The sequence below is a fragment of the Miniopterus schreibersii genome (genome assembly GCF_964146895.1).
Source record: "Miniopterus schreibersii genome assembly, chromosome: 3".
Lineage (NCBI taxonomy): Eukaryota > Metazoa > Chordata > Mammalia > Chiroptera > Miniopteridae > Miniopterus > Miniopterus schreibersii.
The window spans coordinates 2,204,705-2,217,783 of NC_138103.1; the positions used below are offsets into that span (position 1 = coordinate 2,204,705).

The 13,079-nt window shown below is 48.7% G+C and overlaps 1 protein-coding gene across 9 annotated transcripts in view; it reads left to right on the forward strand.

Moving 5' to 3' along the window:
• The window catches only part of ARHGAP17 (Rho GTPase activating protein 17), an 81,915-nt gene extending 69,128 nt beyond the window's left edge, over nt 1-12,787 (forward strand). For 3 of the 9 annotated variants that reach the window (XM_081133143.1, XM_081133146.1, XM_081133149.1), the window contains 2 exons: nt 4,030-4,593; nt 12,025-12,787. In XM_081133143.1, the coding sequence (XP_080989269.1) occupies nt 4,030-4,593; nt 12,025-12,155 (695 nt within the window). In that variant the 3' untranslated portion in view covers nt 12,156-12,787. Of the gene's footprint in view, nt 1-4,029; nt 4,594-5,861; nt 5,910-7,721; nt 7,771-12,024 lie in introns of all 9 variants that reach the window. The other 6 variants (XR_013998508.1, XR_013998509.1, XM_081133145.1 and 3 more) reach the window with 3 other exon arrangements.
• Nucleotides 12,788-13,079: the final 292 nt, after the last annotated feature.

Sequence of the window (13,079 nt, forward strand, 5' to 3'; positions counted from 1 at the left end):
CATGGTCCTCCTCCCAGCAGCAGGGAATTGCTTTACAGCACAAAGCAGATGGTGTCAGCTCCTGGCTGAAAGTCCAGTGGCTTCTGTGCAGACCTCCCCCAGTGGCCCTGCAGGGTCTCCCAGGGAGGGACCTGCTCCGAGCTAGCCCTCACCACTCCGCGTCACGGCACTTCCGCCCTACAGGCGTCGATGGGCACGGGCTTGCCCTCTGTTTTTGGAGATACCGAGCTAATTCCCTCTTTAGAGCTTCTGTACTCATTTTCTCTTCCAGAAGTTAAGTTTTACTTTGTGGTAAGAACACTTATGGTGAGATCTGCTGACTCACAGTTTTAAGTGTACAGTACAGTGTTAGAGGCTCAGTGTTCTACAGTAGGTCTCTAGGGCTTCTTTTCTTGCTTAATTGAAACTTTATTCCTGTTGATAGTAACTCCCCAGTACTTTCTCCCCAAGGCCCGGGCAGCCATCATTCCCCTCTCTGATTCTGTGAACTTGATTATTTTAGATTTCTCACATAATCATGTGGTATTTGTCTTCCTGCAACTGGCTTATTTCACTTAACCTAGGGCCTTAGGTTTCATCCCTGTTGTAGACATCATAGTTCCCTTCATAAAGCCTTTGTTACCTGTATAGACCCCTTTTCCACCCTGTCACCCGTCGATGGGCACAGGCTTCTTGCACACGTTGGCTGCTGTGATGTGTGCTGCAGTGAACATGGGAGTGTAGGCATCTCTTTGAGGTGGTGATTTCAGTTCTTTTGGGTAAACAACCAGATGGTTTAGATAAATTCCTCTTATTGAGCTGAGCTGAGCCCCATACAGGGAGGTTGAATATCTGCCTCCAGAGTCAAGGCCTTAGGCCAGCGACTGACAAAAGCCAGGATGTGCACACAGGATCTCGAATCTTTGAGGTCCCTGCTGCAGGCGTAGGAAAACCAGGATGTCTAGGTTTCTCCCTAACAGAGCTCAGTTCTTCAGTTCTTGACTGGAGTTTAGGGGAATGCTATTTATTAAAAAATAATAACAATAATAAATTCCCAACTGGTGTGGCTCGGTGATTGAGAGTCAACCTATGATCCAGGAAATCGAGGTTCGAGTCCCAGTCAGGGCACATGCCTGGGTTGCAGGCTCAATCCCCAGTGGGGGGCATGTAGAAGGGAGCTGATCAATGGCTCTCTCATTATTGATGTTTCTATCTCTCCCTCCCTCTCCCTTCCTCTCTTTGAAATCAGTGAAGACATATTTAAAAAAAGATAAGTGTGTGTTCAGTGTGAGAGATGCTCACTGTCAGGTGTGTGGGCTGCGACTGGCCCAGGAAGCAGCATTGACAACCCTGCCTCCCACGCACTCACTGACTTGGGCTTCCCCTTTCTCTTCTTTGACTGCGCTCCTGTTGAGGTCTCGCGTGTAGATGCAGGTCACTGGTAACACTCTGATGGGGAGCAGCATGGACGCTAGTCCTGCTGCCCCAGGTCTAGTGGGAGGCAGAGGTGGGCAGCAGTGGATGTCCTGGAGTGGTAGTGCCAGGGTGAGGGAGCATGACCACCCAGCAGTGGGGAGTTCTTCCAAGTAGAATGGAGTGGGTACAACAGCAGCAATTTTAAAAGGTTGACTTGGCTGTGGTGGAGGCCACATGGTTGCAGTGACGACCACAAAGTGATGGGCCCCACCTCAAGGATGGCTGTACCACAGGAGGGACCAATCCAGGAGAGCTGGACAGTCCCCGTGGACTGTTTGGTGCTGGTCATAATGAGAGGCAGTTGTGATCAGTGGGAAAGAAAGGCCTTAGCTTTTGCTAAGCTCTAGCTTTTGCTCAAAGTCACATGACTGGTTAAAGGCTACTAATTTGCCTTTTCCTGACTCAATTCTTACAAATGTGAAGCGGAGCTAAAATGCCTTCTCAAAGGGAGCATTGTGGGGATAAACCGTAACGTGTCTGCCTAGGAAAGCATTGTCTGCAAAGCACTGCACAGGTGTTAGGTGGAATTCTTACAAGTCAGGTAGGGAGACAAATCCAGATTCACTGCCTGGTTGCAGACCCCACTGTCTGCCTTAAAGCAGCCTGCCCTCTCATCTGAGCCACAGCATCTTCCTCTATCCAACTGATGCTTGAGGAAGATTAAGTTTTCTCTTCCTGATTCCAGGTGTAACCCTGCTTACAGATTGAGACTTTACTCCTGAGCCTTATTAGGGGTCTTACCTGCTCCCTACTTCCTGCAATCTCAGATCTCAAGGTTCCTCACAGGAAGTTTATCCTTCCTGCCCTTCCCCACCCCCTGGCCCCAGCATCTTCTCAGGGTCTTAGACAAGGCCTGCCTCTCCCCCAGCCTGGCCTCCACAGGGGACCGGGGCCTGTCGCCTGCTTATGCCACTCTCGTGCTTCCGTGCTGATTCCTTCTACACCCTTAAATGTCGGGAATGATCTTGTCAGTCTTAACTTACAGTTAATATTGCTTAGAACGTTTTCTTTTTCAGCTGCTTATGGCAAGCAGAATACAGCTAATATTCTGGATTCCTTCCTTTGTCAGCTGGTGGGTTGTTTCTGTGGGATAAAGTCTTCTGAGTCCCCAGGTCAAATGTTCTAGGCCAGCAGAGCAAAGTGTCCGTTTTCATTCCTGAATTTGAGCCCTGTGAGCAGGGAGCCAGGCACTGTAGGAAGGAGGAAGAAGAAAGAAGAGCCCAGGGACATGGGTGTGGGACCCTGTCCTGCCCCTTACAGCTGTGTGACCTCTTGCAAACAGTTGGCCTCTCCGAGCCTCAGCTTTCTCCATGTGAAATGGGTACAGTAGTGCTGCCTTGCAGTGAGCTTGTGAGACTCGGTGAGACAATTCATGAAGAGACCCGTCTTCGTGCTGGTGATGTGTTAGGTGAACCGTGCCTGGTCCTTTCCTCCCTTCATTTCCCTCTCCCTTTTGGGGAGGGTTGGTGGAATCTAAGCAGAATCTGAAAAATGCTGAAGTCTCTCCACCCCCACCCCCAACCCCAAACCAGGACTCCACACCCATCATTTTCCCTCCCACCCTCCTTGTTCCTAGCTCCCACCCCTTAGTGATGCTGACTTCAGCTGGTATCAGGAAGGAGGGGTGTGATCCAGCTGTCCTTAGAGAAGTAATTCTGAGGCCATCTGCCAGGTTTATTTTACTTTTACCTCGAATTATCTTATAGCTCAAATGATTCTGGAATTGGTAGAATTTCTGTTATTTAAAAAAATCCCACAAGCCATCTAGGAGAGGAAGGCTTAGAGCAAGCATTTATGGTGTGTGCAGCAGCCAGTCGAGCTTGGGGGCCACCCTAGCATGCTTGCTTCTCTCCTTCTCACGCTGTCGGGTGAGCAGGGTGCTGACAAGTGGGCGCTGGGTGGCTTAGCGCAGCAGCTCCTGTGGGCAGGGCAGCCACAGAGTGTTCTTGTTGAACTTGTAAAGTGACAGGTCTTTAAAGACCTATAAAGTATCATGTACTTCTTAAAAATAAACTTTTCATTTTGGAATAATTTTAGATTTACAGAAAAGTTGCAAAGATGGGGCTGGAATTTCCCTTCCAGTGTGCCCTTTCCCCAGTGTCCCCCAGTATTGACATCTCATCATTGATCACAGCTGGAAACCAACTGAAGTCCATATTTTGTTCAACTGTCCCCAGTTTCTCATTGATGGCCATTTCCTGTTCAGGTTCGCTCCCACCCAGGGGACCACACTGCATGTAGTTGTCCTGTCTGCGTAGTCTTCTCTGCTCTGTGACAGTTTCTCAGTCTCCCCTGGAGTTTTCATGGCCATTGCAATTTGGGAGAGTTTTAATAAAGCATTTTGAAGAAAGTCTCTTAATTTATATTTGTCAGATTTTTTTCTCTTGGTGAGCCTGGGTCTCGGGGTTTCTGGAGGAAGACCACAGAGGTCAGGTGCCACCCGATCACATCCTAGTGGGAGCAGTGACTTCAGCATGGACTGAACAGTGAGGTTACCCTTGGTCCTTGCTTCAGCGGGTGTTGTCTGATGTCACTGTGCTGTTCTTACTAAAAGGCGTTTCCCCCTTTGTGCAGCTGTTAAGAAACCTGCTCCAGCACCCCCGAAACCAGGAAACCCACCTCCTGGCCATCCCGGGGGCCAGAGTTCTCCAGGGACAGCACAGCAGGCACCCAGCTTGTCACTGAAGCCGGCCACTGGAAGTCCATCTCCTCCTGTCCCACACACGGGCCTCGTCCCTGGGCAACCGTGTGCCACCTCACAGCCGTGCGGTCCCCGGAGATCCTCGGGCAGCCTGGCTCCTATGCAGGCACCCAGTCACCCTCCACCACAGCCCCCCACGCAGGCCCCGCAGCCACAAGCCAGGCCAGCTGAGCAGGGACTGGAGCAGCCCGCGCACACCCCACCCAGGACGCCCACGCCTCCCAGCACTCCGCCCTTAGCTAAGCAAAGCCCGGGTCTGCTGGCCTCTCACCCCGAGACTGCACAGCCACATGGTGGCACCTTGCCGAGACCAAGACCAGTACCAAAGCCCAGGAACAGACCCAGTGTACCCCCACCCCCGCACCCTCCTGGTGCCCACCCAGCAGGGGATGGCAGCCTCTCCAGCGCAGTGCCCACCGCCTCCAAAATAGTAACGGGTGAGTAACTCTGCACTAGGTGTTGGTACCCCTCACACGGGCTGTGGTCCAGCCTGTTTGTGAGCCACACCATTCGATCACACGTGGTCTTGCTGCCTTTGTGCTAAGGCAGCTGAGTTGGTTGAGAGCTTAGAAGTTTGCTGGCTTGACCCCTGGTTTACAATTTCATTATGTGTTCAGGACCCATCCACATGTACATTTGTGTAAGTACAGTGGCCTAGTCCAGGGGAAGGTCTTGTACAACATGAGTGTGACATTCACGTATAGTGAATTCCTCGTTAAGATGCTTATTTTCCTTCTAAGTAAAAGTGTTCATAGTTGGAAGCGTTTCAGTTATAACTTTAAAAAACATGATTTGTGTTAGATTGGATGCTCAGGGAAGGAAGCTTTCAGTCGCAAGAGTGGAAGAATCAGCCTGTCCATGGGGCTCCATGGAGCCCTTAGTGTGCTGCTGACTACAGAGCTCAGTGGACACCTGAGGACATTTTTACAGGCAGCCTACACCATGCTGTTTTTATTTAATTATGATTTTAAATAAAACTTCCACTCACAGTGCTCTGACTTACTCTGATTTAAGGATTGGATGAATGGATTTTTCTTTAAATGTGTTTTTTTAAATGAATCATTTTTTACAACAGCCGAGTTTAAGTTTTTCTTAGTGGAGCTATTTTTACTTTTATATATATATATATATTTATTTATTTATTTATTTTTTTCTTCTCCTTTTTCTTTTCTTTCTCTTTTTTGTTTTGTTGTTTTAATGAAGTTATTTAAAAAATTTTTTAACCCTCACCCGAGGGTATTTTTCCATTGCTTTTCAGAGAGAGTGGAAAGGGGGGAGAGAGAAACATCAATGTGAGAGACACATCGATGTGAGAGAGACACATCAGTTGGCTGCCTCTCGCACGCACCCTGACTGGGGCCGTGGATCAGGCCTGCATCTGAGGTACGAGCCCTTGACTTGAAGGACCTTTCAGTCTGCAGGCCAACCGGCCAGGGCTAGTAAAGCTGTTTTTAGAGAAGCTGGACTCTGGGCTCCCCAACCATACTGAGTGACTTCTCAGCTGAAAACTAACCAAGGAATGCCCCAGACTGGTATCCCAGTTGATGAGGGTTAGCCAACTAGTCTATCTTTTGATAGCATTTTTTTTCACGACCATAATGTGTAATTTGCATGTGCTATAAGTGTTAATAACTTTTTTCTAATGACACCTCTGCTCTTTTGGAAAAATAAAGCCACATTTGGTTTGTTGTTTGTTTCCCAATAGATGCCCTCCCTAGCGCCCTCACAGGTGGGGAAGGTTTCCAGGAATAAGGTTTGTAGTGCCCAAGCAGCTTGCCCCAAATGCCCCTGCCTAGCCGTGTTCTATGTGTGTGCTTTTGAGTTGGTGCTCAGGAGCAGCCTCTAGCCCGTGCCGTTTGCTCTGCAGCATGGAGACGTGACTTTGTTTTTATCAGAAGCTCTTTGATCTGTAGAGCTCCAAATTCAGGAGGTAGCTGTCAGTAGCTCAAGAGCCCAATTTCAAGCTGCTCAGATAAGATACTAGGAACGTTTTCTTTCTTTGACAAGCATCTGGTCTCCTGGCGTGATTTACCTGTCATTGATTGGCTTGTCACCGCGAACCAAGGAGGGCTGGGGTACAGTCAGCATGGGAAATTGTGTCCCTTTTGCCTTGAGCTTTAAAATTTAATTTTAAGTGCAAGTTAACTGCATGGAGCTTCTTAATTTAATGTTTTAAATTTTCAGGACCAAAAAAAAAAATCTTTTACCAAAGATCCCACACTAAACCCTTTGCATTTCTAGCATGCTTCCATCTGCCTTCTTAAACCACATGAGCATTTAAAAGGCGCTGTGAGGCCATCTGAATCTCGCCTGGGGTCCACAGTCGGATGGCATAAGGCTCTTGTGTACAGAGGCTCTCATCGGCTGACCTGAGCCTTCAGCCTTCAGTGGGCTGCATAGCCAGGCTGTTCACAGCTTGGGTCTGAAAAAGACTTTGTAGAAACCAGACAGGGAAATAGGAGCCCAGCCTGTAAACCTTGGAGGAGGGAGCAGGCGTGGTTCTGCCTTCCTGACTCCTTGGAGATGAGCCCAGAGATCTGGGGCCGCCCAGTGATGTCACAGAGTAAAGTGACTAAGCCCCAATTAAGGCTGTGCCTGTGACACCTCAGTACTTGTGACACATCAAAGTTTATTTCCCAGGGGTGGCTTTAGCTCAGTGGCTCCTTTGAGTCCAGCCTTCACTTGCCAAGCAGTCTTGCTTACAAGGGTGGTTCAAGACCTGGGCTCCCTCCAGTCCTTTAAAAAATAGTTATTATTTATTTCCTAGCCTTTTCCTTTTATTTAGATGAAAGACTATGAACCAGAATTATGTCTGTCCTTTAATACCATTGTTATTTAGGGCGTGTTTATACCAGAGGTTATTTTATTTTTCATCTTCAACACTAATGCTCTGTATTTTACTGTCATCAGATAAGTGAAAATTTATAGTAAAAGTCGTTTTCCTGAGGATATTAGCTAAATATTTAAAAACCCATCTATGCTATGAATTCTAACTCAAGAAATTCCAGGTCACCACCATTACCTTTGTGTTACAGAGTTAACTTTTAATGTATTAAAGTCCCCTAGACTGCATTAGAAGCACCCACAAGCCTAATTGTGTGCACGCTTGTGAGGCCATGCGTGTTGGTCGTGCTGCTGTGAACCATTCTTGGGCACGAACCATTCCTGGGCACAGCCATTGGGTGTTTCAGGAAGGAACACGGAGCTTCCCCTGACAGCCAGTCCTTTTTGCAACGTCAGGTTTTCCCTTGAGAAACTTGACACACAAATTTCTGAAAATAGGTTGTTTGTTTAGAACATTTAATTTTAAAAAGCTGAATGAGGGCTGAGGATTAAGATAAGCTCTTGGGGGAGATTGATGCTACCAAGCGGGTGTGGCCACCAGCCTCCGGTGCTCGGTGCCGGCACCTGGGGACAGGGCAAACCTGTACCATTCGTCTTCTTCATTGTTACTCTGAAAAGCAGGGTGTTAGCTTCACAAGTAAAAGAGTTTACATCTTGCTGTTTTTAAAGTAGTAGATTTTAGCAGAGTGTTCTAACTTAAACATTTTATTAAATAATTTAGATGTATGACCTGCCATAATCAGTCAGAACTGAATTTGGAATATTTAATGGTAAGGAAAGGCACCTGATTGGCCAAAGCATTTTTGCTATTTATGATCATATTTGTGCACTAATGCCTGTTACTAACCGGTCACTCTAACCTGCCTGCTTGCATCCCCACTAACAGTGCATGCCCCAGCGGAGGCTGGCTTTTGCTCGTTTGTGCTTGCTGTTCATCTCTGGGTACTAAGTGTGTTCACATGGGTGTGATGGGTCACAGCGGGCCTTGGTACTCGTTCAGTAGGCAGCACATGCTTAGTTGGACATGCCCGACCCGCATTTCAGCTTGTAGGCAATGTCAGGCAAGCACAGCCTGGATGACTGTAAAGTCGTGACATTTGTGAGAATTATTGTTAAAGGAGTTGCATTCAATAAGATAAGAAAGGCATCTGACAGTTCTTAAGACACAGTGGGTCCAAATAAATGGTAGCTATTATCATTTTTATTTAGAAAAAAGATAATCAGGGTTATGTCATATGTCAACATTTTAAAACTTATATGCCTGACCCCGGCGCAAGTGGTCTGGAGCCCAGGTGCACTGTTTGGTGGTGGGTTAGAAAGACAAGGCTCAGTCAGAAGTAGAAGACGTTTCTTAATCTCATGAACCTGGGAATCACCGTGGGTCATCCGTCCACGTGTGATGGTGGAACAGGTCACTCTCATAGTGGTCATCAAACCTCGACACTCTGCTGGTTCTCAGTGTGCGCTTTTAAAAATTAAACTCTTTTTATGTCATAAAAGTAATGTGTTAAAAAACAAGCATAGATATTAAAGCAGATTGGGGACCTAGAAATAATGAGAAATCACCCTTCCACAATTGAAGATGCCCAGTAACCGTATTCTGTTGTTTTTCATTCTAGTTCTTTTTCCCCTAAAAGGCAAGGGGGGGTGCATGATCGTAATGATTGGGCACGTACAGGTCTTGCATTTTTATTTTACTTTACATCAAATGCTCTTTCCCGTGATATAATGTAGTTTTTATAGCCATCTTTTTGGTTACTGCATAATATTTTGTTAAGCAGATGCATTATTGCTTGTAGTTGAACATTTAAGTGACTTCTGTGTGCAGTTTATTTTTCATAAGTAGATCTCAGAATCATGTGGCAGTAAATATCCAGTGAGACTGAACAGAACCTCCTTTGACTAAGATGGTAGAAGGTTGACTCAAAGCTGGTACAGGCTGGAAAGCCTAGGAAGTCGCTCTCCCAGACTCTACACTGCGGGGGGCTGGGGGTTGGCTGGCCTGCAGTTGCTTAATTTCAAGAATGTGTTTGGATTCGATACCTGTTGAGGTGGCTGCCCAGAATAACCTTGGAGCTTTGAAGGGTGTATTTACAACCCAAGTACATAATGAAATTTGTTGACATGACAGAGAAGCCACCTAGGACCATACCCTAAATTACTGAGTGCCAGTCCTGGCCCCACGGGCCCACTTCCTCGATTCCGCTAGTCGGGACAGGAAGGGACCAGGTTAGGGTTGCCTGAGCTCCGGAGCTGTGGTGCACACGTCAGGTGCTGCCTGAGCTGAGGCTCCTCCTGGGCCTCTCTCTGTTCTTCTGTCTCTGTTAGGGTAATGTCCTATCTGCCTTATGAATGTGGCCTTGAGCAGCCTGTGCTCAGTGCATGTAATAGAAAATGGTGCCTTAATGTAAATTCATAGCCAGAAAGTTGTAGACGTATTTTTAAATTTTCTTAAAAATACCTTTTTACTAAAATGAACCAGAGGGTTTAAGAATCAACCTCTCTCAAGACCCTCACCACAGGACATACTCCTTTGGGGAGGAGGGAGCGTGTTAGATCGATATAACAGACTCGAGACTCCAGCCAGTCTGGCCTTGTCACCTCAGGCAAGGATTGAGACTCTCAGAGTGTCCCTCCCTGATCTTGACGGTGACCCAGTGCTGCCCGGGGGTTCGGTGAGATGCTGTGATGTGTGTTCACTTAGCACTGTGCCTGGTGGATGGTACTGAAAGATCAGCCATTGTGACGGAGACCGATGTGTCTCTTCCTGAAGGAGGCTCTGTACACATGCTATGGCTCTTCTTACTGCTCTTTGTGGGTAAATTGATTTGTTGCTTCCCTTTAAGAAATTATTCAGGTGAGAGAGACGGGCTGGGTAGACACATACTGCCAACCTCTGGTAAACCAGACAGGGCAGGCCAGAGGAGAGGAGGGGAGAGGAGCTTCTAGTATATAAGTAATGTGTGTCCATCATAAACAGTTGGAGACATTCAGAAAAGTATAAATCCAGAACTTGTGTGTGATGTTAAAAAAAGGGGGGGAAACAAGTTTGTCCCGAGTACACCTGTGGCCGACAGGTGTTAAGTTTGCATGTAAATATGGGTGTTAGCAAGCACAAATCTAATTAGTGTGCACACTCCCCTGCATTGTGACCCCCAGGCATGCTCCTCCCATAGTTCCTTGTCTTTTTGGGTCAGGGAAGGGGGATTGGATTTGCAATGGATTTCTTGTACCAGTGTTGTCTTTGAGACATGGCTGCTGCTTTACCTGAGGCAAAAGAAAGAGGGATTGGGCAGATGGTGGGCTAGATGGCACCTTCTCCATCCAGTCATTCATCTATCCACTGGCCAGCCACAAAATTTATCGAGCATCTGCCATTAACCAGTCACTGTTGTAGGCACTGTGGACAAAATAGACAGGGTCCCTGCCCTGCTGACTTACCTTCTGCTGAGGACAAATTCGAGACATCCTCTCCTCTGTGCACTAGACCCCCCTTGACTGTACTATGGGGTAGCGCAGTCAGCACAAATCCAGTTGGTTTTACAGTTATCATCAGACCATTTGTCTGAAATGGAACCTGAGCTTTGCCACCTTGCCACCTTCATAAATCTAGAAATTTCTCTGAGTTGTGTTGCATGGGAAACCTTGAGGGACAGATCTGCCAACCCAGGATTTCACGTGAGAAAAGGGACACCCCAGGAGGTAAATAGATCTTGTGGATCAGGGCTATAGGACATGTGGGGGCAGTGCACCTGCATTGCCAGCCCTGCCTGTGTGGGTGAGGCGCAGGTAGAAGTACTGCCCAGAACAGCTCCCAGCAGGGTCAGACATGTGAAACCACCACAGCAGGACAGAAAGCAGCTCCTGAGCGCACAGGGGACTCCCCAGCACAGTACCTCCACTCTAGTTCTCCCCCTGCTTCCTACAATAGCTCTAACCCAGCAAAGGGAAACCACAACAGACCTATACACCTCCCTTTGCTCTTGCCCCAGCCCTAAAGTCTCTAAGAAGGCTCTCATCATTTGCTAGAACCTACATCTACCGGTAAAACAAACACTCTGCTTGATCAGGGTCCCGCTCAGCCGTGGGCTACATGAAAGCCCTGTCCTGCTCGCTCACTGCTGTGTCCTCACAGGTAGAATGTGCCTAGTACGTGGCAGGTGCCCAGTAAGTACTTGTGCACGAGTGACTGGAGACGGGTCACCTCTCTAGGAGGAGAGCTCTGACTGTTAAGGTATCTTGTGAGCATAGGAGTGAGGGACAGTGGCTTGAGGACCCTGTATTTGCCATGTTGCTGAAGGAGTTCCAGCCAACATAGTAAGACATGAAAAAAATGGAAATGTAATTTTGGAAACAGATGAGAAAATGAATATTTGCAGGAGATTTGTGATCTACCTTAGTGATTATCAACCAGGGGTACTTGTGCCCCCCCCCATCCCCCTGGAGACATTTGGCAGTATCTGGAAACTTTTGTTGTCATAGTGAGAGAGGGGGCTGTGTGCCACCAGCATCTAGTGGGAAGAGGGCAGAGATGCTGCTGAGCATCCTGTCGTGCACAGCACAGCCCCCACAATCCAGAGCAGTTAGGCCAAAAATGTCCCCTTTGCTGAGGCTAAGGCTGTAGCATTAGCAGTAGAAAACTCATCAGCTCGGTGGAGAGAGCTCTTCCCAGTGAGGTTCATCTACTCCTGCAGCCCAGACGTGGTCAGGAGGTTTGTTATACATAGAGGCGCTGCTGAGAATGAAGTTTCTTTCTCCATCAGAGCAAGCAACTCCTGTGAGGGTGGCGCCTCAGGACTGCCACAGCTCACAGAAGGACTGGCAGGGCCGGGGTGGGGCTCTGCACGGCTGCCCCTGGCATCTCAGAGGCTTGACTCAACTTCTAGGAGCTAAGGTCCTCTAGTAAGGGAGGTGTGTGCATGGGCTGGCTCTGACACTCCAGCTTCCTTCCTCTCGGAGCCCCCTTGGGTGGCCTCTTGGGCGTGACCACACACTGATACCACGTCTCGTGTGTTTCTGTCCAGACGCCAATTCTAGGCTATCAGAACCACTTCGCAGCGTCTTTCCTGAAATACACTCAGACTCAGCCAGCAAAGACCTGCCCGGCCGCGTCCTGTTGGACTTGGACAATGATACAGAAAGCACTGCCCTGTGAAGAAAGCCCCCACCTGGCCCCTCCCACCCCGTGAGCGCACCGGGCAGGCGGACCTGGATCTCTGCAGACCAACAGTGAGCAGCTTTCGGTGGAGGGCGAGAAGCCTGACCACGCGGCCCCGCCTCTCACAGCCCAGCGGCAGAGCGGGGCTGACGCTAAAGCTGAATGACCTGTGTCTGGAGGACGTGGGCTTTCTTTACGTAGGAAAGAAGTCATGCCAAACATAGCCGAGCAGACACCTAGAGTGGAAAGAGCGTTGTTGCCGAGCGGTCGCCACCGTTGGTGCGGGGACAACGGGGTGAATAAGCCGCGCCATGCTGCCCGTGTAGTAAGACGCACTCGCTATGCAACCTGCCCTCCCGCTCCCTGGACCTGCGCTCCTGCTGGTGTGAGGTGGTCTGTCTCCCTGACCCTCACCCGCGAGCTCGTGGTGGCTGCTGGACCCGCCACCGCGGCAAACTGGATGTAACTCGTGCCTTGTGGGACTGTCCGGATGCAGAGAGGAATGTACTGTTCTTTTTTAAAAACAATGTAATTGCTACTTGATAAGGACCGACATTATTCTAGTTTCATGTTTAATTTGAATTCAATACATTCTGTGGTTTATATGAAAACTTGATTGTTCTTGGAGGAAAAACTGGTGTGTGTGTGCGTGTGTTCACTTAACCAAAGAAACTGGGTGGGCCACCTGGGACCTCACTGTGACTGGGGAGACGTTCGAAAGGATAGAAGACCACAGCAGCGATGCCAGCCACCAGGTGCCCTGGAGACCTCTGGCCTGGCTTTCCCTTGGCAGTGTTCCGGGGGTAAGGCCCTTCCTTTGCTCTCCCCAGTCCTGACACCCTTCTTGTCCACCCAGAGACACACAGACTCAGGTGGCCGAGCCGTCACTCTCCATGGGGTCCCGTTTTCCAGCAACTGGGA